This window comes from Polypterus senegalus, chromosome 3, assembly GCF_016835505.1.
Source record: "Polypterus senegalus isolate Bchr_013 chromosome 3, ASM1683550v1, whole genome shotgun sequence".
Taxonomy (NCBI): Eukaryota; Metazoa; Chordata; class Cladistia; order Polypteriformes; family Polypteridae; genus Polypterus; species Polypterus senegalus.
Window position 1 is genome coordinate 179,306,224 of NC_053156.1, and position 26,588 is coordinate 179,332,811.

Consider the following 26,588-nt stretch of genomic DNA (forward strand, 5'->3'; position numbering starts at 1 on the left):
TTTCAACTTTAAAACAATATTTTTAATGTTCATAATATAAAGTGATTTTAACTCAGGATAAATACTCACATATTACTTCACATAAAGCATCAGTTTAAATTATTGTTTGTGTATAAGTTAATATATTTCCAAAATTGCCTATGTTTTGCCTTTCCTTTATCTCCCTTTGCTATTAACTACTGAGAACAAGTACAAGTGAAGTGTCAGTCTCAGTTATTTAAAGGTGAGAGTTGTGAATTCTGCCCATCTGTGCTGTATATTTGTCTAGCTCATGTCCATGCCAATAAAGTGGTTAGCACACAGATTTCAGACATCATCATTACACAATAAAAATTTAAATTCCTGAAAACCTCAAGGAGAAAATTGCTATTTTCCAAAGAATTATGAAATGTTTTTAAAACCCTTGAGATACACAAAAAAACAACTTTCAAAGTCATACTGTCCAAAATGTAGAAATACTGAAACAGTAACAAGTTATAGCAAAACATCTGTAATAGAAAGATGTAAAAAAAAATTCTTTGAAGACACAAATATTTATTACAAATAATGTATAACTTTTCAATGGATTGGTGAAATACTTGTAGATGTCACAGAGGGTTTATGTGACTTGTTATACAAATGCCAGCTGGATGAAGACCTGAACATAGAGTCAGTTGTGATTGAAAGACAGCTGGCATTCACTTGCAATAATTGATAGATGTTATTTGTGCAAATTTTCTCAAGTGTTCAAGTGAAAAATCAACAAAATAATGTTATCTGTATATGTAAAAACATACCTTACAATACTGAAAAGTAAGAAAGTGTTTTTTAAAATGTATTATATTTTTTCAAAGTGACTTACAAAAAAGGTAAAACTATCATATATTATAACAAACAACAATAACAACAACCACCCCTATAGATACACATCACAACTACTAACTGTACTGTGTAAGTGAACTGACTCGCTGGTCACACAGTGTCAGTAGCAGGATTATAACCCCCAACCTCAGGGTTTGAAGTCCAAAGCCTTAACCACTATGCCACCATGCCTGCCTTGTTGTTTTTCTCTACTACCTCCAGCAAGTTGAGAGAGCATGCCTTGTTGATTCACTGGGCTTTTCTTAAAGTGATTTTACCAGCTCAACGTATCAAAGCACAGAACATTTCACTGGCCATTACAAAGTTGTAGAACATATAAAGCATGTCAATACCCACATTAAAGGTGCACAGTCTCCTAGGGGAAAAAACTGTCTGCTCTACCCATATAGTTTCAGTTCAGCCTGCCACTGAAGTAGATCCCCAAGCACTTGTAGCTATGCACCACCACTTTCACTCCCTGTATAGTGACCAAACTTAGAGATTTTTTGGTGAGGTGAAAGTCAACAATCATTTCCACAGTTTTGCTGTGTAGGGACCTATGGTAACCCTATCTTCTCCTTTATAATCTTTATTGTATACATCTTAATAAAATGTCTTAAATCTCATACACTTAGCAATCTATGTTCAGGTACTGTAGCACTTCTTGCCCCTTCCGCTTCTATATCTTTAACCTCAAGCAATTAGACAGAGCACAGGACTAGGCAGCAGTTAAATTACATTATTATAGTTATTATAATTATTGATCAAGTACCCAAAAATATTAACAATGTGAATTTTGCAAACCATACCATTACAGCCAGCAGTACATCTTGCATCCATAGGTGGCTCTCAGCTTATCTTCAGTCTAAGTTGCTCTGCCACCACATGACGTTTGAATGAAGTATTGAAACAGTCCACATGCCTGTTTCTGTATGGCTGCCAAAATGGATTTATATTCATCATGGTCTGCTCTTCATGGCCAAATGATGAGAGAGAAAGGTAAAGGCAAGGTGACCAACTTTATACAGTTCTCATCACAAACCACAAACTAATGGGGTGTTGTGGTACAGAATGACCTTTGTTTAAAAAATAATCATAAACAGCCATACTTCAGACCAATAGAAGTAGTTTACCTGTCCCTTCCTGGTGAAAGTACTCTGGTGCAACTCATGCCCCAGAGGCTTTGTTTAAGCAATCTATGGCCTACCTGCAGGGGATGGCTTATAGTTTCATATAAGCCCAAACACAGTCACCCTTAAAACTGGTTTGATACATGCTTCATCCCCTCGCCATAAATTTAATTTCACATCTTGAGTTGGTAAAAATACAACTGTTCTTACCAATAAAGTAAAACATGCCTCATGAAACAACATCTAATATTAAATTTGATTTGTCTAGCATACAAATAAAGGCATACAAAATATTTATCTACTTATATGCCACCTATACGCTCCACTGCATTTCACCTCTTGACAAATATTTGTACAGTCTCTTTATGATCACAATTAGAGAAAAACCAAGCAAAATGACACCTTTTATTGGCTAACTAAAAAGATTACAATATGTAAGCTTTCGAGGCACTTCAGGCCCCTTCTTCAGGCAAGATGTAAATTACATCTTGCCTGAAGAAGGGGCCTGAGGTGCCTCGAAAGCTTGCATATTGTAATCTTTTTAGTTAGCCAATAAAAGGTGTCATTTTGCTTGACTTTTCTCTACATTCATAATGGCTAACACGGTACAACAACCTAGTACTACATGATCACAATTAAACAGTCTTAATTGTTTTAACAGTCTGTTTCACAAATCTTGCTTCAAATCTTGCTTTCAGTTGCTGTCATTGCTTTTCCTGTGTTCAAAATTTTGTATAACCATTTCTTCACTAAATATCTTCTTTATTGTTATGTTGATAACTTATCATGGTCTTTCTTTTTCTGTTTCTTTAACTTTCTGCAGTATTCATATGTCATCAGGTCTGAAGGTTCAAAATGAGACAAGTCCACACTTTCCACCAGACTAATCCCCTTTAAATCTTCTATTTAAAATTATTTTTTCCTTTATTTTAAACTGTGTCTAAATGTGAATCAGATCCAAACTATTTATTAAAGCATACAGCTGTACTGTTAACTTTGAAAATTTGGAAGGTTACATGCCACAGATACTAGTGCCAACCACCTCTGACCATGTGAGATTACATGTGCTTCTGCATAAACTGATCACAAACCAAAACTTTGAGGCCACTCTTCACACTGTGCTAGATAGAATACCCTTTATTGGAAAACCCTATATGTTCCTAATATACTTTCTAAACCTATTACTATTATGGCTAGTCTCATTATTTGTATGACTCACTTAATCCCCAGTAGGTGTCTTTTTCTTGTTCAGTTGTTCATCTTTGTGCCTTTTCTTTGCTTTTGGTTTTTCTGTTTTTTCTTTATTTCTTTTCAACTCTTTTGTCAGGTCTGTAAAATGGAAAGTGACAAATTAGTTTATTTTCAACTCATCCTTTTGGTTGTCCACCTGGAGTGAACGCTTAAACTTTGCTTTCAGGCACTCATTGGGACAGCTAAGCCACTAGTGACTCTCCACTCCAATGCCTTAGTTGTAACCCAGTCTCCTGCATGTATTTACTCTGTTACTCTTACTGTTATCTGTACCACCTCAAAATCTGTAAATACCCAAAACAAAAGTTATCCTTATTGAAAAGATTAGGAGAAAAAAATAATAAAAGGTTACAAACAACTTTTCCCTCTTGGCTTTTTGCACTGTCCTTCCAGTTTTCTTTCAACATCTGTATGTCCTTTTACTTTTATCTTAACTGTGACCTGAAAATATGGGCTAAAACCTCTTCAAAATCCATTTTCACTTCTCTCCCTTTTAATTGCAGTGACTTTTACAAGCTAGTGTTTCTCTGACAAAGACCAATTCCAAGCAGTCTTTCAGTTTGTCTATACCACTGCCATAGTATATACTTTCAGAATTGTATATACTTTCTGACTTGAACCATGTTTCTTTTTTCCCCTCTTGCCCATGTTCATTCAGACAATCTCCTGAACCAGTGCATTTTCCTTCCAACTCAGTCACTCTTGCACTATTTTTTTCAAATAGTTCACACACAAGCAATTGCATTTCTTTAGTTTCCCACATTCTCTTGCTTTATTTCCTCATATTCTTCACTCACCTTCCAAACTCTATTATGCAGTTCATGCCCTGCAGTTAACATACCAGCTGCTTTGCCTTCTTCTATTTGGTTTAATTTTCCTATATCAAATTTTAATGTAGCTGTTTCTGTCCTAGCTGTGGCGATCTTTCCTAACATTCTACAAATACCAAACAAACCCCAGAATTCCATAGAGAATGCAGTACAGTTGAGAATAATGGAAGGAATGCCTTTGCTCTTTTTCCTTCCTTGCAGTCCTTTCTTTTTGCTTATCCTTGCATTACCACTTTTTATCTAAGCTCTCCTTTAACTCAGGTAAACCACATGCCCATGTTGTGGATCAGTCAGATCCAATTACTACTATCCTAACTTTATTAGTTTAGATTAGATTAGATAAACTGTATTAATCCCATGAGGAAATTCAAATGCATATAGCAGCAGAAAAAAAAAAAATAAAAAAAAATATATATATATATATAAAAGAAAACAATAATACATCAATCAATAAATGGCTAGCAGGCTTTCTTGGTAAGAACATGTCCAGCACATTGCTAGACACATCAAAAAGCTGAGTCTCCTTAGCAAGTACAGACTTTTTGCCCCTTCTTGTAGAGTGCCACTGTGTTGTCAGAGCAGTCTAGTTTGTTGTTAATGTGATTCCCCAGGTACTTGTAGCTCTGCACGTCCTCCCTCTGAATTTTGACTGATGTCAGATGCTGTTTGGCATGTGGGAAGTCTACCACCAGTTCTTTTGTCTTGTTGATGTTGAGTTCTAGGTTGTTATCCCTGCACCACAAGACAAAGTCCTGCACAACTTTTCGGTACTCTGACTCATCTCCATTATTAATGCAGCCTACGATGGAAGAGTAATTTGAGAATTTCTGTAGATGGCAAACACTAGTATTGTGCTGGAAGTCTGTTGTGTAGAGGGTACACATTAAGGGAGACTGGACAGTTCATGGAGATGCTCCAGTATTACACATCATAATTCTTAACACAGTTGCTCAGCCTCACAAACTGCAGTCTATTGGTCAGGTAGCCCATGATCCAGGAGAATGTGGGAGCATCAGGATTCAAATCCTTGAGCTTTTTCCCCAGTCAATGAGGCAGAAAGGTGTTAAAAGCACCGGAAAAGTCAAAGTACATTATCCTGACTGTGGTACCATCTTTGTCCAAGTGGGAGTATGCTCTGTGGAGCGTGTAGATGAGAACATCCTCCACACCTATAGGTGTCTGATAGGCAAACTGCAGATGATCTAGATGTTCTGAAACTAGGGGTTGTAGCTGTTTTAGGACCAACCCCTCAAAGGTCTTCATGATGTATGAAGTAAGAGCAACTGGTCTAAAGTCCTTAGGATCATTGGAATGTCCTTTCTTTGGCACTGGGACCACACAAGATGTTTTTCACAGCTGGGAACCTTCTGCAAATTCAGGGAAAGCTGAAAATGTGCTTAAGGACCCCTCAGAGCTGGTTCGCACATGTTTTCATTATCCTGGGGCTGGTTCCATCCAGCACTGAAGCCTTGTTTATGCAGAGTTTTCCCAGGTCTCTCCTCACTTGATCAGCAGAGACACACACAATCCAGGGAGTGGAGGACGGTTAGAGACCACAGGTGTGATATCATTGTAGGTCATGCAGGGTGCCGATGGCAGTTGGGATGCCAGATCCACCTCAGCTTGCACACAGAGGCTAGCAGTGTTAGGTGAGGGCTAGACTGACACGAATGAGTCAAACTTGTTGAAGAACTGGTTTAATTCATAATCTCTGTTCTTGTTCCCTTCCTCTGCATGTTTAACATCCTGCTTGTAGCCAGTGATAGTCTTCATCCCATTCCACACCTCTTTCATGTTGTTTTTTTTGTAACTTGTGCTCAAGTTTGTCTTTGTAGTAGGCCTTCTGCTTCTTAAGTTCTGACTGCACTCGCTTGATTTCATCCTTATCTTCAGACCTAAAGGCTCTCTTATTCATATTTAGTAGGGCTTTCATTTCTTTTGTGATCCATGGCTTGTTGTTGGGAAAACAATGCACTGCCTTTGTGAGGACCGTGTTATCCACAAAAAACTTGATGTAGTCTGTGATACAGTGGCTCAGTTCCTCAATATCCTGGTCGTGTGACTCACAAAGTATATCCCAGTCAGTGTTTTCAAAGGCATACTTCAGTGCCTTCACAGTCTCTGTTGTCCATTCCTTCACGTTCCTGGTGGTAGCTGGCAACCTCTGGACAATGGATTTATATGCAAGTATGAGCTGTATCAAATTATGGTCTTATTGCCCTAAAGGCAGCAAAGCAACAGAGTTACATGCCTCTTTAACATGGGCATATAACAAGTCCAGGGTCCTGTTTTCTTTTGTTGCGCAGTCCACAAACTAGTAAAAACTGGTGAGGGTGGAGGATAGTGAAACATGGTTAAAATTCACAGAAATTATGATGCAAGCACTGGGATGTTCATTAGAGTGTTTGCTTATTACAAAATATAATGTGTCTGTTGCGATTACCATGTCTGCCGATGTAGGGAAGGGGGGAATTAAACTGCCAGCCCAATTGCATGTGAATGAGAGATAGGCTAATAAGCTTTTTGTTCTCTGACTCAGATATATCACCATGGTCATATTTTTAGAATGCAACTTCAGGCTTTTCAAGTACACCTTAATACAATAATGAGTGAGTGCAAAGAAAGCCAGTAGCTTGTCACAAATGACATAATGCCATATGTACATCTTGGAATTTGTTTTCATTGTGCTGCTTTGTCTATTGCTATGCATGTAGCTAACATACCGTCATGCATAAACAGACTAAAATTCTGTAAGGGATAATGTTTATCTGAAATATTCGTCTTGCACCCTGGATATCAGTGGATGACAACTTTGAAAGTTGCCCAGCACTTCTGGGATAATACACATAATTAGAAGTGACATCACAATTTACCTGTTGAGGAGAATCATCTTAGTATGCTTTTCTAACACTAGAATTAGAATCCATCAAGTTGACACTGTCCATTTCTGAAGAGTTCCTACTATTACAGTATTACACAATAAGTTGCATTCTTCTTTATGAGCTTTACGTTCTGACCACCCATATTCAGCCTGCCCCATCACTGCAAGCAAGGTGTTAATACCCACTCTCAGTCACTGGCTGCAATTCACTGGAGATGCGGAAACTTGACAGCGTGCATGCAGCTAGTGGTGAGTGTGTTATCTCAAAAATAATAAAGGGGTTATAAAATAATCAATTGGCAAGTGTAACAGTAGGGAATATTTATTTAAAAAGAAAAACAGAGAACAAATATTTATTCATATCTTTTGAGTATCTTCAGGGTCACTACAGCCTGTTAGTGCATGCATAAGCCTAGCTGTGATAAAAATTGAAATTATTATTTTGTAAATTATTATTTTATTTCAGTTAGTCTTTTCTCCTACTTTAATAGTCTTGTTTATTTTTAGTTTTGAATCTTGGTTTTGCTAATTATTTAATTTCAGTTTTAAAAAAATGTTTATTAATATCTTTCATCTATGTTTTAGTTTTCGTTTGTGATAATAACCTTGGTTCATTGTTCTATGTTTTCAGCAACTGCATTGAGCTTGCCTATGGTGCTCACCATGCTTTCTCTTTTAATATGCCACTTTGCTGTTTTGAACAGCCCTCATATAGTATTCTTCTGGCACAGTACTCAGAATGTTAAGTCCATATTGAGTTTAGATGCCTTGTCATCAAATATATTATGAAGCTAATAAGGCCTGTGCTGCTGCCCAGACAACTGAGTAATCCATGACAGAGAAACAAGTGACTTATTCTTAAATTTGCTTACATAAAGTACAAGAAGCACCTATTGTTGCTGTCATAAAACAATTATGCACCCAAAAGTCACATTTCAATGAGATTTGGTAGATTTCCCTCAAGGAAAATTTGCTAATTTTATTTAAGAAAAATCCATTGAAAAACACCAGCAAATTTGTAATACCGTCTGTCATAAAGACAGAAATAGTCTTAAATAATAGGTTTGATATTGTTCAAGTCGAAGTGATTTCTTCATAATCATGGTATATATTTGTTTGCTACATGACACTTTGTTCTAAAATGAAACATCTATACATAGAAAAGGCAAAGCCCTCACTGACTCATCACTAATTCTCACACTTTCCATATAGGTGGGAAGCTGAAATTTTGTGTGCTAATTCCTTGCAGTGTACTTACAAAAGTTAGGTATGTTTCATGTCCTATTGCAACACCCAAGGGGGGGGGGGCAGGTGTGCCCCCTAAACTGTATATAGATTGGGGAAACCCTTTCCTCACTATTTCTGCGACTTCCAATATACGTAGAAAGCCCAAATTTCCTATGTTCATCCTTTACAATGTACTTACAAACGTTAAGCATGTTTCATTTTGCACCGTGCCCGGTAACGAGCTTTCCAAAATAAGATCTTCTTTTTGCCGGTTCTCACCATTATGCCATAAGGAACTTTCGGAACTGACCTCTCCTTTTGTCGGTTTCATTCCTTATTTCTATTAATAGAGGATTTATTTCATGGTAAAGATGCACAAGGGCCACCCCCGGTCCCCCTTCCTTTTTCCGTACGGCCATGGGCCGTGCATCTACCACATGGTTGGCTCCCTACCTATATACATTAACGACATCCCACACCCATGTGCCTCCTCACTTGCTTCCTTACTTTCCTCAGCTGTTTGTCATGCTCACTGCTCCCTTCTTCTTTACTCCACCGCTTCAAGCCTGTTATTGTTCACCTTGCTTCACATCTTCATGCTGGTGACTCATGCCTTTTCGTTTACTCCACCGCTTTACTACGAAACTTACAACCACCAAAACTTTGTAATGGCACCAGGCTTCAGATGAAATCTCTGCACAAGAACCTCATTGAGGCAACTGTCTTCACTGGAACTGGCTCAGGGGAGACTGTATTTATTCCTCGCATCCCTCTCATGCCCTCTGACCTCCCATTCCAATTCAAACGCCTCCAGTTTCCAGTAAGGGTCTGCTTCGCTATGACAATAAATAAGTCATAGGGCCAGACTTTAAAAAAGGTCGGCATTGACTTGACACAGGATTGCGTCTCACATGGCCAACTGTTGCATGCTCAAGAGTAAGCTCACCAGACGGCTTGGTCATTTTACCGTCCCAAGGGGAAAACTGCAAACGTCATTTACAAAGAGATCCTTACATCCTAAAAATGTGCATTTCTCATACACAACATTTACAGTCATAAATTAAACTCTTTACAATCATCAAATTCACTGTCAATACTAAAATAAGCCTATAACAATTACATTGACAATCATGTTACGTTATTTTTAAAATGTTTCCTTTTCTTTTTCATAACTTCTTTAACACGCTACTTCTCCATTGCGAAGTGTGGGTATTTTGCTAGTGTTTTATAAATTTTAGAACATAGGTAGCCCACTCTTACATTTTATAATGGAAGTGAAGGGTACTTTGGGTCATATTATAAAGAAAAGCCCTAAAGCTTACCAAAACATCCATTTTTCAAGCCAAAACTTTTGTCAAATATCAATCTGCGACTTGAGGTTACACACATATTACAAAACTACATGTCCATATTGTTTAAGAAAGTCAAAAAACAAACTACTGTTGTGAAATTTAGCCATTTTAAAAGGAGGCTGGCTGTGCACTTCACTTGTCTAAGTCCACATTCACTTCCTCCAGGACATCCTTAGGGCCCAGGGGCGTTGATTCAACTCAGAAAGTCAACTCTTTCCTTACATGTACATTCAATGTCTTTCCTCTGTATTTGTGTGGTTTCCTACCTTGCTCCTTGTGTTGTCTGGGATTGGCTCCAGCAGACCCCTGTGACCATGTAGTTAGGATATAATGGATGGATGGATATTAAAGGTGTTGAATACTTAAGCCTTGTGTGTTTGTGTGGAGATATCAGCAAATGTAGCTGTTGCTAAACTTTTGCAGCTCTACTTAGAGAGTGTCTGTTTGTTTAAATTGTGCGGACTAAATCAATTGAATTCAGTTGAATAAAATACAAATCCCAGGAAATGTTTTTAGCAGTTGTTGGTAAGTTTTTTTTTTTAATAGAATGTTTTTTATTTAATTGGAACACCACATGGCTTGAGGAAGAAATATTTTCACTTGTTAATGAAGTATGTGAAGTAATTATAAACTGGTTATGCTCAGTTTAATGTTTTATCAGCTTTAATTTGTTGTTAATGTCTCTGGACCTGTTTGCATGAGACACCTTCAGGAATTGTTAAATGGTGAGTCAGTTTACATTTAAGAGTAATCAAGAGTAATCTTTTCCTTTCTTAAAGAAATATGGGTGGAGACTTTAATGATGCCTGATTTCAGAAGTATTTCAATTAATTGTTAAAACTTTATAAATTTTCTTTTTAATCAGATATCTATATGTAAAGATTTTAATAATCCTAACACATTTGAACTTCTGGGAACTCCATATGCATGTGCATTATGAACTGTGTTTAAAAGTGTATGTACTGTATATGTGCCCAGTATTTTCAAAGAGTAAATGGCAATTTTAGGACGTGTTTAATCAGAGGGAAGTTTTCAACTTTAATTTGTTTGAGATGTATGTGTGTACAAATATCCATCTCCAGGAGAGAAAAAGTGAATTAAATGACATGAATTAACATGAAAAAGAAATAAAGAATAATGAGATTTTTATTTAGAAAATGTTGTTTATTAAATAATCAGTAATATTCTGAATTTAAAAGATTAACAGTTTCCTGCCTTAGAAGTTATTTATAAGCATATGAAATGCAAAAAAGCATATGTAATGATTTTCTTTAACTAAAATAAAGTAATAATGTTCAGAATGAGTTTTCAAAGGAATGTGATTTGATAATTATACCCCAATTTGAAATTGTACTGCATTGTAAACTTATTACAGCTTCCTTTGTTTAAGACAAAATCCTTATTTCTGAATAAAAAAGATAAAAGAGCAATATGTACTTCAGCCTATCTGAGTTTTGTTAATGTGTTTGTGTTTTGCCATTCTTATTCTTTCGGCTTCTCCCGTTAGGGGTTGCCACAGTGGTTCATCTTTTTCCATATTAATTATCATTTCTATCAATTATTATATATTTAAATATTGTTGGTTACAAGATCTTCTAATATGTTAAATAATAAGGTGAAGAAAAGATTTGCCGTGATTTTAGCCTTTGTAGCTGAAATTTAATTTGAGGAGTGAAGGCTTTTGATATCTACTGTATATTCATACATACATAAATATATAAATATATATATATATATATATATATATATATATATATATATATATATATATATATATATATATATATATATAGTGGGAACCAGGCCGGACACCGGCAGGCAGACATCGTCACCCAACACTCATTTATTTACAATTATGTTTACAATTATGACACACAAACCCAGTGCCGCAGCACCAAACACCCCTCAAGTCCTGGCCTCTCACAATGCCATTTCTCTTCTCCTGACCACCTCCACTCCTCTCCTCTGAGCTCTGTCCTCTTCCACCCGACTCCAGCCATCGAATGGAGGGAGGCGGCCCCTTTTATTCACATCCAGACGAGCTCCAGGTGCCTCCCAATAAGCTTCCACCGGCACTCCCCAGTGTGGCGGAAGTACCAGCCGTGCACCAGAAAGCACTCTGGGTGTCCCTGATCTTCTTTCTCCCCAGCACGTCCGGGTGTGGCAGAAGTGCCAAGGGCCTGGGCTCCTCAGGCATTCGGGCATCCCCTGGCGGTGACCACGGGCAACTACAGGGTTGAGCTTCCAAGCTCCATACATGTGGTCCCCAAAGCCACCAGGGCCGTCGTCCGCTCGAATTCAGGAGGAGGCATAAGCCTTCCTCTGGTCCTTCTGGGCATCCCGGCTGGGTACCACCCCCAGCCGCTCAACACAATATATATATATAGTCACACATGTGCGAGTAGGAGGCAGCTAAAGGGCATAAGTAATTGTAATTCTACACCTGACCAGGGGGCAGTGGGGTGCACTAACTGTCTCTCTCAGTTCCTTGCAGACCATTCTCGGGAAATCCCGCCCAGTTCCGGTGCCTATAAAGAAGTCACTTTCGATTTCGGCCCTGATGACATCACTTCCTCCATCGGCCTTTAAAGCCGCCATCTTGCCTCCACTTAATCATTGCTATTTTGGACTCAGTATCGTGAACAACTCTGTTCAATTTTCAACCTTTTGGAGCCAGGGAATATTATATGGGTGGCTGCCCCAAACCTTTATGATGTCTGTTGGTCATTTTTCTGACAATATATGAAGTAATAAGGTAAATTACTTTGAGCACCTGGAGCAGTGAGGAAGTGCCATATGATCCAAGCTGCAAGGTTTAACGAGCTGCGGACGAAGAGCTCTGTCCAGCAATGAATAGTGCATTAAAGTAGAACATTCACTGGTTGATAAATGGCCTATAGCCAAGGATGTTGAATCTTTGTATGTTTGAATATATTCTTGGAGATCAAAGCTAATATTTACATCTGAGATATATTTAAAACATTGCACATTGTTGAAGACTATGATAAGTAAGTCTGTTGGAGTGGACTGTGCATGTGTTATTCATACGGTACTTGTGTGGATTAAAGTGCTAGGAAATAACATGCATGTGTATACGTCTTTCATATGGTACTTTTGTGGTTATGGTCTGTGTGTATGCTTATATCTATTTATGTGTGTGTTAATTTTAAAGTGCAACAGTATACCAACCCAGTAACGAACTTGACGAGTACACTTATCCCTTAAGAAAACAAGTACAGGGTAAGTAAAGGGAAATGCCATGATAATACAACGACCTTGTGACTTGCGAGTTCAACTCCTTGTGCAAGGCCATCCACTCTAAAGGTGCATGGTATTTAACCAAGGTGAACTCACAGCCCAGGAGGTAGAACCGCAGCTGTGTAATTGCCCATTTGGTCACCAAGGCCTCCCGCTCCACTGCCTGGTTTCCCGTTCCAGCAACTTCCGGCTCAGGAACATGATGGCGTGCTCGACACCATTGACACTTTGGCTCAGCACGGTCCCTGGGCCTGTATCCGAAGCATACGTCTGGAGTATAAAACGCAAAGAGAAATTAGAAGCCTTCAAAACAGGTGCCACATTGTTCAGAGCCCTCTTCTATTTGAAGTTAGTCAAGCGCACCACTCTCAGAAAACTGAGGTACAACCTGGAAGGGCTGGAGTTCAGTTTTTAGGTTCTACTCCTGGAGACAGCCATCCTGCCAACTGTGCCACTGTGAAAGGATTTGACATACACAGGAAAATGTTTGGGGGCAGCTACACATATACTTGAAGTAGGCTGCCAAAGATTGAAAGTTTGGTTCAATGAAACAGGTCTCAACAAACTTCAGTCCAGTAATAGAACAAGCAGACAGGCAAACATGGCGGTTTTAAATTAGCCCGGGAAAGGGACATTATCGGGGCCCGGAACTGCAAGTGAAGTTATCAGGGCCTGGAACCAGAAGTGATGTCATTGGGGCCCAGATCCAGAAGTGACATCATTGAATCCAGGCGAAATTTTCCGTGGTTGGTCTGGCGATGAAAAAGAGGAAGGAGCAGTGCATTCATATATATATATATATATATATATATATATATGCAGTCATGGCCCGAAATTATCGGCACCCCTGGAATTTTCCCAGAAAATGCACCATTTCTCCCAGAAAATTGTTGCAATTACAAATGTTTTGGTATACATATGTTTATTTCCTTTATGTGCATTGGAACAACACAAAAAAACAGAGAAAAAAAGCCAAATCTGACATCATGTCACACAGAACTCCAAAAATGGGCCGGATAAAATTATTAGCACCTTTTCAAACTTGTGGGTAAATCGTTTTATTTCAAGCATATGATGCTCATTTGAACTCACCTGTGGCAAGAAAAAGTTGCTGGCAACATTGCAATCACACCTCAAGCCAGTTAAAATGGAAAAAAGTTGACTCAACCTTTCTGTTGTGTGTCTGAGTGTGCCACACTAAGCACGAAGAACAGTAAGAAGAGCAGAGAATTGTCAGAGGACTTGAGAACAAAAATTGTGGAAAAATATCAACAATCTCAATGCTACAAGTCCATCTCCAGAGATCTTCATGTTCCTTTGTCCACTGTGCGCAAAATAATCAAGAAGTTCACAACACATGGCACTGTAGCTAATCTTCCTGGACGTGGACGGAAGAGAAAAATTGAAAAAAGACTGAAACAAAGGATAGTCCGAATGGTGGATAAACAGCCCCAATCAACTTCAAAATATATTCAAACTGTTCTGCAGACTCAGGGAGCAACAGTGTCAGCTCAAACTATCCGTCGCCATCTGAACGAAATGAAACGCTACGGCAGGAGAGCCAGGAGGACCCCACTGCTGACACAGAAGCATAAAAAAGCCAGACTGGAGTTTGCCAAAATGTACTTGAGGAAGCCAAAATCCTTCTGGGCGAACGTCTTGTGGACAGCTCATCATTCTACTGTTTACAGAAAACGGAATGAGGCCTACTAAGAAAAGAACAAAGTACGTACAGTCAAACATGGTGGAGGTTCTAAGATGTTTTTTGGATGTTTTACTGCCTCTGGCACTGGATGCCTTGACTGTGTGCAAGGCATCATGAAATCTGAAGACTACCAAAAGATATTCGGGTGCAATGTAGAGCTCAGTGTCAGAAAACTGGGTCTCTGTCAGAGGTCATGGGTGTTCCAGCAGGACAATGACCCCAAACATACCTCTAAAAGCAACCAGAAATGGTTGAAGACAAAGCACTGGAGAGTTCTGAAGGGGCCAGCAATGAGTCCAGATCAAACTCCGATTGAACACTTATGGAGAGATCTCAAAATTGCTGTTGGGAGAAGGTGCCCTTCAAATCTGAGAGACCTTGAGCAGTTTGCAAAAGAAGAGTGGTCGGAAATTCCAGTTGAGAGGAGTAACAAGCTTGTTGATGGTTATAGGAAGCACTTGATTTATTTTTTATTATTTTTTTCCAAAGGGTGTGCAACCAAATATTAAGTTGAGGGTGCCAATTTTGTCCAGCCGAGTTTTTGAGTTTTGTATGAAATTATTTCAGATTTGGCTTTTTTTCTCTGTTTTTTTTTTGTGTTGTTCCAATGCACATAAAGGAAATAAACATGTGTATACCAAAGAATTTGTAATTGCAACAATTTTCTGGGAGAAATGGTGCATTTTCTGGGAAAATTCCAGGGGTGCCGATAATTTCAACCATGACTGTATAATATTATAAAATATATGTTGCTAATGCATACACCTAGAACAGGAACCAGTTGTGAACTGAGCACTAGTTAGCTTGCTTCTTAACAGCCAAAATTACTATTTTATAAATGCTTTGTAAAGTGTTGTTTTATTCCTGTCTGGATCAGTAGTGTCTGAAAGGTTATCAGGATTTAATTAGCTGCTTCTTGGAATTTAGAAAAGAAGATCCCATGCATGCAGCAGTTAATGAAAACAGTGTGAGGAAGGCAGGCAACTGAGCATATATACAGCCTTATATATTAGAAAGGGTGACTGTATACTGTAGGTATGCATACAGTAGTTGCACAGTTATGTGTTTCTTCTTCTTTTATCCCTGCTTTATATTTAATGTGAAAAAGTGCTTCTTTGGTTACTTTTAATTCAAAGTCAGGGTGGCACAGAGAGACCTCTCTGCTTAGAAACTGAAATTGAATTATGTACTGATGAAATGGTAGTTACAACAGTACAGTATTTGTGTGAGATATAATTAGAAAGAAAGATTGAAAAGAAATCTCAGATATAAGCACATCAAATTAATGAGATTACAGTATCTACATTTCAATTGCCTTAGACAAAGCTACTGTACATGTATGATCATTCTTTAAATGATAAATTAATGGTTGTTAGCCAGCCACAGTAATAGCAGAAATATGACTACACATTAGCATGGATGGACAACACATATAAACTGGATATATGTATCTGACTTTATGTTTTGTATAATTGTTAATAGTTGGTCATTTTACTTGTTCATATTACTGTTTGTATAAATAATGATTTCATTTATTTTTACAGGATTCCTTTAAAAATCTGTAAACCTGTAGTTTAATTTTGTCTTTTGTTATACAGTAACATAGCAAAACACAGAACAGCCACTTTACTGTGAAACAGCCCCCTGGCAGTCCTTACAAGACATGCACCCAAGTCCTAAAAGGGTTGTTTTATTTAAACTAAAGGTTTTCTACTTGTCTTTTTATGCATAGCAGAGAAATACACTTTAAAGAGAGCCAGGTCTTTAAAGTTAGAGTAACCCAGGAAGTGTGTACTTGTAATTTAATAGATGTAATTAAATACCTGTCAGATCTGGCCATTCCCTAAGTTAATTTGATACCAGAGATGCATGGAAAAATGTGTTAAGTTACACTGATTAAAGCATCATGCATATATTGTAAGAAAATAATTTCTTAGGTGAATTAACTTCATTATCAAAAGGAATATTACAATAAAATGTTATTCCAACGACATTAAACTAGAAAAGTAAGTTAAAATATGGATAGATTAATAATTCTAAATGAAATACTGTTAACAACAGAGACATGCACAGTAATTACCCACATAGGTACTGTATTGTAAAAGCAAACTAGAAATGAATAGCATTACCTTTCACATATTGCTGTGGGTTTATTACAAGATTTTCAAAACCCAGTAATGGGTAAAACAGCCAACCTGTTCACAACACTGGATGACCAGTCCTGTTTAGAAATATAAAATCCACGGTGTCCAGTTTTTGGAGAAGAACTTCAGCAGACTCACAGTGGTAAATTAGATTAATTTTCTTTAGTGTGCTTATAATCTATGACAGGAAAAAAAAAATCGGTAGCCCAACGTCCCGGGCCTATTAACTTTTTCCATCTGGCTACCAAAATGTAACAATATGCTGCCAGATGGGCTACCTGAAGTTATACTCCAAATTAAATCAGTTTCCCTCCTTTATTCAGTTTCTCCCCTCTCATGACTTGCTATTAGAATAGAAAAAAAAAGATCACAGAACACACAGGTTTTTAATCATGATAATTTGTCTGCAGAGACGTGTACGCCTGTCTGTGTGTGTAATGAGTTTACTTCTTTCTTCTCTCTTTCATAGTGTAATAATCAGGCTGGAGATTCAGAGGACCAAGTGGCTGAACAGCTGCATTAATTGTGTTTGCAGAACAACATATTGTAATGATCTGGCTGAAGATTGAGGCGGCCATGTAGCCAGACAGCTATTGAGCACCGTGCTTTCAGAAGGGTGCAGTTTGATATGCAGGATGGAGTTTTGAAGGTGCTGGAACGGAAACTCCCGGTCTTGGCACTGGTGTGAGGATGGAGGAGGACACAATGTGCAAGAGCGGCATGGTGTGTGGGAAATGTGCAGAGTGAATGAGCAATTAGAAGGCAACAAGAGCTAAAGAGAGGCATGCTTCTGGTCCATAACACTGAAGCGGAAGACGAGCAGTGTGAAGGAGTTAAATGGGGCCAACTGCAATTAAAAAGTTGAGACGTCTTCCAAGGCCAAAACAGTGGGATTTTAGTTGTAAGGTAATTAATAAAGGCTTATCAGCTTCAGACTTCTGAATGTGCATCATCCGCAAACGTACCACTCCTGCACAGTGTGTGCTGCACCCTCCCTCTCACCAACGCCAGGACAGGGCGTTTCCGTTCCAGCACTTTCCATATACCATCCTGTCTCTCCCGATCCTTCCACCCTTTTTCCCAGGACCTTAACCTCTCGCTTAGATGTTTCATTTGCATATCACACTGCAACTTCTGAAAGCACAGTGCTCAATAGCTGTCTGGCTACATGGCCGCCTCAATCTTCAGCCAGATCATTACAATATGTTGTTCTGCAAACACAATTAATGCATTGCTGCCACCCCCTCTTAGTTCTCACTTTATTTATTTACTGTTGCTAAGTGACACTTTTAGGGAGGCCCTAATGGGACATGGAAAACAAAAAAGTCCTTTACAGTTTTGTGCGCGCACACAAAACATTCTGGTGAAAGTTTTAAAGGATTTTTTTTGTTTGCCCATGTTCCTTAAAAGGCTCTATAGAGTCTGCATGGGCTGTGAAGTGAATTAAATTATAGCCTGCAAAATCACTGATGTGTATGTGTGCAAGTGTGTGAAAATTTGAGAAGGAGGTGACAAGCATTTATGTCAATATTTCAACTCTACTTGGCCAAAAAAAACATGTTAGAATAAAGAACAGGGAACAGAGGAAAAATACCAGACCACAACAAAGCGGAAGAATTCAGAAATACAGTATCTGAGTATGAAGCAAAAAGTAAGCATGGTTTTTTGGCTTAATGGACAAAAGAATTTCCATGGCCAGGACATGAAAAGGTAAATGACACAATGTTCCATTGGGTGTGTCATCAATTTCCCACAATTTCTGACTTGACATGATAAAACTGTGCATTACAAGAAGTGTATGGGGGCCCAATCTGCAACTTCTTTCCCTGAACAAATGGCAATAGCAAAGAACACAGTGGAGAGCACCACATCATGCCTGAGAACAAAACCAAAATATCAGAAAGCCTTGGAAAAAAAGTTCACAGTGAAAGATAATGGTAGCATGGGCTACTGTGTAACTGAACTCACAAAAAGCCAATGACCCGCTAGAAGTGAGAGCACAAACACAGCCTTTGTACAGAGTTTCAGAAGATTATTGACAATACAGTTAAGTACATGGACAGTAGATTTAAAAAACTGCCTGAAAAACCTCTCTCTTGTTTCAAAGTTTTTGACCCTTCCGTTCTTCCCTGCTCCAGAGAAGAACAGGCAATTTATGGGGATGAAGAGGTGGATTATCTTGCCACACATTTAGCTGTTTTGCTAAAGGAGGAAGAGAGGGAGAAAATTCCACAAGATCTGATGGATTTAAAAATGTGTCTTTCAGAGCACTGGGGTGTCAAGCTAGATTGCTTGTACAGAGATCTTCTCATTGAGAATCCAGAACAGGTCAGGACAGGTTGGGGAGCATGCACTAGTACAATATGTTGCCACATCCACCACACAATGAAACAGCTTGGGATCCTGGTTGGCAACCCCCCCAGGCAGACACGCAGTCTAGTCCCACCCTCTGGAAATGACACTCTATCTTCTGCAGCCAGGTGTTACGTGGATGTTCCCTTGGCCTGGTCCAGCCACTTGGTTGCTCAACAATGAGGATCTTGTGAGCTGGAACACCTCTTTCATATTTTGTTACTGATAACATTAATGTGAACACTTAGTCCATCTACAGCCATCTCTGAGAGAGGATTTTCTTGCATGAATCAAGTGAAAACGTCATACCATACCTCTCTGCAGTCTGAAACACTTAATAACCTCATGCATCTCTCCATAAGTCGGCAATAGTTTGAAACTTCTGCACTGACAAGGCATTATTTCCTGAATGTACTCTGGAAAAGGTTCAAGACATCTGGAACATAAGAGGAAGAAGATGAAACTATGCTCTCAATGGCGAGTGGCACTCTTTCATCTGTGATTTCAGTTGACATCTCAGATTCAGAATCTGACACAGACAGATTCAATATTTAAATTTATCCTGTTGTTCATACAAGTTTCAATCTAGTTAGAACTGAATGCATATTTACGTTGACAGATGTTGAAGATTGGTACTTGATTATTGAATAATTTATGTATGATTGTTGCTATTTGTGTTTAGAAAATAGATGTTTTTGATCGATTTTTCAACTGTATTTAACTTTCTGCATTAAAAAAATTGTCTTTTTTATTCAGACTACTTAAATTCTTTCCAGGCTACCAAAATCTGAAGAATGCCTGCTGTCCGGGCTACCATGATTTTGAAATTTTGTGTGCCCTGTCCTACTTGTGGTCATTTCTATGAGTCATCCACCCAATGAGATTTGGAAATATACTATCCAGTCTCAGTAAGACTGAAATTGTGTTTGCTCATTTTCAAGCTTGCTACTGTTTTTCCCTCATCTGTTGTTCCAAACACAAAAGCCTGGAAGTGTTTCCTGCAAAAGGTCACAGATCTTGTTTATCGCAGATTCTACTTGCCTCCTCTTGGTCATTTTTCAGGGACTTAAAAACTAAAATTTTGTCATCTTACACTGTACATATTTTATAAATGAAACAGCAAACAATTAACACAGTACAAACCAAGTGCAAATATATAAGTATTTTTGTAAACGTGATTTAAGCAAAGCACAGAAGCTATTACTTGGATTAAGTGGGTTCAGGAAACTAATGGAAGGATATTAAAAGGTCTAAATTCCACGAAATAGTGTTCGTGGTACTCTAATAATTAATGTTTTTGCAATTATTTGAATGTGCTTTAAAATATGACATAAAAAGTGTAATCTTTCATTAATTTCATTAATATATTTTTTTTTCAGATCTGAGGAATGGAATTTTATTAATCAAGAGCAAAGAAGTATTTTACGCAAGAACTTTGAGGATGGAGAATTTTGGTATGAACAAGTTTTTTTTCTTATGAAAGTACAGTGGAACCTCGGTTCACGTACAACTCGGTTCACGACCAAAAAGTTCGCCATACTTTTGCCTCTGTTCACAACCACACACTCGGTATACGAACAAGCCAGTTTCCCTTTCGGTTTGTGCGCGCCGATGATTTCTGCACGTGTTGCATTGTTCTCGGTCAGACTGCCTTCCTGCAGCTGACAGAGACAAAGAGAGAGAGAAATAGAGCTAGCCAAGTGCCTGCTGGGAAGGGGGAGGGGGAGATTGCTGCACGTGTTTGCCTGCCTATCTGCCTTCCTGCCTGCCTGTGCCAGGGGGTGGAGTTGGGGGGATGGTTCGCGTGCACGTACTGCCTGCCTTCTGCATAGGGGGAGGGGGGTACAGCTGAGACTCTCTCTCTGAGAAGCAGGCAGTACGTGCACGCGAACCATCCCCCCAACTTCACCCCCCAGCACAGGCAGGCAGGCAGGCTTTTTCATTTAAGCAGAGCCGCTCCCTGTTCATTGTTCTCAGTCAGACGTGCCTGCTTCATCTGCACTCTCTTTGTGCTCTACAGTATTTCATGTGCTTTTCCAGTTAACTATGGCTTCTAAGCAAGTGAAGAGTGGTGAGAAGAAAGTTTTGAAGAAAATTGAAATCGAAGTAAAGAAAGAAATTACAAGAGGTGGAAAAACTGTTTACCAGTTTACTCATTTACCTATTTGAGAACCCTCGTGCTTTCAAGCAGCACAATGTAAACAAAGCCAGACTGCCAGTAATGTGGAGGGCAAACACGAAGGGTTGGGTCACAAGGACTTTCTTTTTGGAATGGCTGCATGAGGCTTTCACTCTCACCAGCTAAACAGCTAAAAACACCAGAAACCCATGAAATCACAAGAGAGAAAACACCTGAAGGAAAACACTTCATTCCAGAACTCGACTCATGCAAGGTTAGTTTTCTTGGTGGTTTTTGTATTACGGATTTTTCAAAAGTTAATTTTTCAGTTCGTAGCGTGAATTGTTGCCGTGTTACTTTTCTCTTGTTTCAAACGTTCGCTTTTTTCCCTGTGCTTAAAACTCATGAAAGTGTTTACAGATGGAGTTGTTCATAGCGTGATTAGTTGCAATGTTACTTTTCTCTTTTTTCAAATGTTACTTTTTTTCTGCTGTGCTTAAAACTCATTTTAAAAAAAGTGTTTACAGCGATCAGGCTGTAAGGCTAAAATAGCGTGATGTTATTACTTTTTTGGTTGCTTGTGGTTGGTTTTTAAATTAAAGTCCGGATTTGTTCTAATGTTCCTTTTTTTCCACTGTGCTTAAAACTCATTTTAAAAAAAGTGTTTACAGCAATCGGGCTGTAAGGCTATTAGCATGAACTCCTGCAATGTTTTTTGGTTGCTTGTGGTTGGTTTTTAAATTAAAGTTCGTATTTGTTCAAATGTTCCCCTCTGTTCAGAGAGTGAGGGCGTGCTGCTGACAGAGGGGGGAAGGGGGTGTGTGCTCTACAAAGAGAGAAAGCGAGCGCGTGCTGCTGACGGGGATGTGTGTGCTAGCTGCAGAGAAAGAGAGAGCGCGAGCGCATGCCACTGACAGTGGGGGGGTGCGCTACAGAGAGAGAAAGCAAGTGCATGCTGCTGACGGGGGTGTGTGTGTGCTACAGAGAAAGAGAGAGCGCAAGCGAGCGCGTGCCACGGACAAAGGGGGGCACTGAAAGCGAGGGAGAGAGAGTGCGAGCGAGCCTGTTCGTGTAGCTGAGCAGGGAGCCTGGGTGTTTTGTGTCAGTGTTATTCAATGTTTTTACATTAGTTTACTATTACACTGTGCATTCTATGGTGTAATTAACTATACAGTATTTGTGCTTAATCTTTACATATATTTACATATTTACATACAGTTCGTACGGTCTGGAATGGATTAATTGTATTTACATACAATCCTATGGGGGAAATTGCTTCGGTTTACGACCAGAGTTTTGGAACGAATTATGGTCATGAACTGAGGTTCCACTGTATAAAAGGATTATACTGTGTTTAAGATATAATTAGGAATAAGAAATCACCACTAGCACAATAAAGTAAAGCAATGGCTTTTATATTTCACACTGTCTTCTTTATATTTTGACTAGGGCTATATATAACAAACAAATGAATAATTGATTATTCAAACAAACATTTAAGAATTAATTGTGTAATCAGTTTAGCAAATAATTAGAGATGGTACAGTGTTAAATTTAATATCTTGATTACAATGTATTGTTAGTCATTATGCCTTATGATGTGTGCACACAAACACATGAGAAGAACAAAAATAGCCATCAATAAAAATAATATAGGGACCTAGTTATCCAACTTCTGTTCAAGTAGATAAGACTCCATAAACCTGCAACCATTTACCTGGAGATGTGATTGCAATAAAAGATAAATTCATGACTTGAATATGTTTTGCAGAAATTTTGTTAGGTATCATTAGATATGTACTGCACAGCACTCACACACAGAGTTATTCTTCTGTGTAAATGGATATAATGTCATGTTTTACACTGACTTGTCAGGGAGACAAGCAATAGCAATAACAGAAGTGTGGGTAAATGATAGAAGTGAGTATAACATAGACAGGTACACATTAACACATTATTAACAGACTAATAGAATGTTGCGTTATATAGCATAGAGTACAAATCAAGGGAGGTTATGCTTAAGCTGTTTAACACACTAGTGAGTCGCCATTTGGAGTACTGTGTATAGGTTTGGTCTCCATATTGTAAAAAAAGACAAAGCAATGCTAGAGAAAGTTCAGAGAAGAGCAACTACACTGATTCTGGGATTGAGAGGTGAGATTGATGAGGAAAGATGGAAGGAGCTGAACCTTTTCAGTTTAACCAGAAGGAGATTAAGAGATGACATAAATTAAGTGTTTAAAAGTACGAAGGGAATTATTGCAGTGGATCCATTCTTTTACTTTAAAATGCATTCTTCAACAAGAACACAGGGATACAGTTGTAAACTTGTTAAGGTCAAATTACACACACATATTAGAAGGTTTTCTTTCACACATACAATAGACACATGGAATAAATTACCAAGTAGTATGGTAGAGAGTAGGTCTCTGGGAACAATGAAATGTCAATCCAATTCTATTTTGGAAAATTTGGGAAAATGAAATCCACGAACATCTTTTGCATGTTGTGCACTTGTATAGGGTTTTCAAACATTTCTATATGCACAATATATTTCCCATTACAGCATTAAACTCATGAAAGTCCATAACATAGCAATGATTGCAATGATGCTTGTCCAGCTCCATGCTCCCTCTTCCATATTTGGGAGCCTCTTGAACCCGACACCATCGATAACATAACCAGATGAGCGTGGCAGATGGGGTCAAACACTCCAGACAAGAGGATGATGCAAAGCGTGCAAATGCTTTTATTTAAAAAAAAAAAATCAAAAACGTTAGTGTCCATTAAAGTTCAGTGCTTCCAAAAAGGTTCAATAAATAATCAATAAAAACAGTAAATAAAAAAGATTCAAAAGAAGACTAAAATCAGTGTCACAGCAGGTGGGTCTTTGTTCTTCTCCTGATTTGGACGAGTCCAACATTACACCCTCTTCATCTCCCCAGCTCACCCATAGCTCACGCAACTGGTGGAGACTTCAACAGCCACGGTCCTCTCGATCCGACCCCCATCTTGGCTGCCCCCATCGGCATCTGCTAGACTGCTCGGGGTCAGTTGTTTTGTTTTCGTTTATACACATAGGGTCACCACCTCGATCGTACCTGCTCTTCAAAGAATAGTCAGTGGGCACAATCCATCTCTAGAGCACCAAACCCTTGCTCCTATGCAGGGCAAATGACCTTTCTCCATACTCGCTGGCTCGACCTGCTTCTCCACCCGCTGCTGTTCTCACGACTCTTTTGCCCTGTTTCTTCCCTGTTCTCTCTCTTGTTTGTCTACCGATCTTCCTGTGGCGTCCCATACTTATATGACTTCGTGGGTTGTGAGTCACACCCTCACATGCAGGTGTGTCTCGCCCCAGTTACTTCACCAACTCTCTGCAACTGCGCAAGTGCGCCCACAGACCATGCTGCTATACCACAAAGATTAAAAATGGCATTGCAATTCAAAAAATGATGATGCACACAAAGTATGAGGAGCTTTGAATTTTCTACTACATTACCACCTCTACCATTGGCTTATTGTAAAAGTGCATGTTGCCCAACATAGATAAAATGAATAATGTATTAATGACACTGAAAACTCACTAAAAAATTTTGGATTTTAAAGTCATTAACACAAACACAGGGACTGCTTACTTATTGCCATAATTATACATCATTATTAAAGGACAAATAAAACTTGCATTTACAGCAAACACAAAAGTGCATAGGGGTACACTAATAACACTAGTGGGCACAACACCCAAAATTTGTGATTGACAATGTTATTAAAAGGATTGTAAATAATTTGAATGTGGTTTAAAACTGCTCTAAAATTGTTGTTTTCAAAATTGCTGAATGTAGAACAAAGAATTATTCTGTTCAATAAATATGCATGTGTGGTAGAAATCAGCATATTAATTAAAGAAAAAACTTATCCTCTACCAGGACAAACTTAATAAAAACCTTTTTGAGCCAGTAATCAGGCAGTAAAAACGCTTGCCAATTGCATCATTTACTGTTCAGTAAAAACTGAAGAGAGAGCATCCATCACAGCAGTCTGTTAAAGAATGATCAAAAAACAAATGGTAGATATCAGTTTTAAAAACAATTGAATTTACATACAGTGTCAATCATTGCATACTTTTTACTATGGTTGGTTTGCTGGTTTACACATCAGATAACTTTGAAAATAAGTATTTTTATTTTAGTCTTGTATATCTTTAGATTAGCTATTATATTTGAAATTTCTGTGTATATGACAGCTGTCCAATGTTGTTGTTTACAGGACTGCTAATCTCTGAGCACATTTTGTATATAACATCAACCTACTGTACTTGTCTTTTGTGTACTTAACCATTTCAGTAGTTTTTCATGACATTTCTTGAAACAAATGATATATTTCCAGTGTACACTAGGTTTTAAAAACATGTGAAAAAAAGCTAATTATGAGCAGATCCTTGTCAAATGTTTGGTCTAACACCATTTGTTCTTAGGAACTCTATGCTTTTTTCATTTGAATGTTTCTTGGCTACTGTTATTTCAATGATAGTTGCTGATAACACATGCATTACATGTATAAGGCTGACTGTTTTGTTTGTTTCAGTAAAATGCCCTCAAACTTGAACAAAGAATTTTAGATTTTTAGGCATTTTTAAATTTTAATTTTTGTCAGAGTATATCTTTGGGTGAAGATGATTCTCTGACTGAATTCAATGTTGTAATAACATATTGTAGATCAATTGTTTCTTTTTTACAATTATTGTTATTTAAAGCCAATAACATTCTATACAATCAAGTCAAACTTAACAAAACTAAATTCAATTCATCCCCACCCATGAGAAAGAGAGAGAGGCCAACAGCCAGAGAAAAGCTTTTGAGAGTAGTATAGAGGAATGATGTTTTTCAATTATGTATTGATTAGATCCAGCTAGGTTTTAAAAAAAGTTTTGAGCAGATCCTATGAGAGAGAATTTGATGTTTTTCAATTTCAAATAGTATATAACATCATTTACCCATTGACTTTACAGAAGTGAGTTAGGATTCTTCCAGTTGAGCAATATAATTCTACGTGCCAATAGTGAAGTAAAGGCAATTACAGTTTGTTTGACCTTCTCTTCTTTAAGCCCATCTGGGAGTACACGAAATATAGTTATCAATGGATTAGGAGTGATTGTGACACCAAGGCTGTCTGATAGGCATTTAAAAATTTTTGTCCAGAATTATGTTCATTTTGTACACACCCAAAACATGTGGCCTAGTGAAGCTGGTGGAGCTTGATTGCAACATTCGCAGGTTGGATCCTGCCCTGGAAACATTTTGGACAATTTTGAATGAGATAGCTGTGCTTGACAGTGACGCAGTGGTAGCGCTGCTGCCTCGCAGTAAGGAGACCTGGGTTCATTTCCCGGGTCCTTCCTGCATGAAGTTTGCATGTTCTCCCTGTGTCTGCATGGGTTTCCTCACACAGTCCAAAGACATGCAGGTTAGGTGCATTGGCAATCCTGAATTGTCCCTG

The 26,588-nt window shown here is 38.4% G+C and overlaps 1 protein-coding gene across 2 annotated transcripts in view; it reads left to right on the forward strand.

Moving 5' to 3' along the window:
* LOC120525717 (calpain-1 catalytic subunit-like) overlaps positions 1-26,588 on the forward strand; it is a 166,597-nt gene that overhangs the window by 113,468 nt on the left and 26,541 nt on the right. For both annotated transcript variants that reach the window (XM_039748254.1, XM_039748255.1), the window contains one exon: positions 20,350-20,424. In XM_039748254.1, coding sequence (XP_039604188.1) covers positions 20,350-20,424 — 75 coding nt within the window. The remainder of the gene's footprint in view (positions 1-20,349; positions 20,425-26,588) is intronic.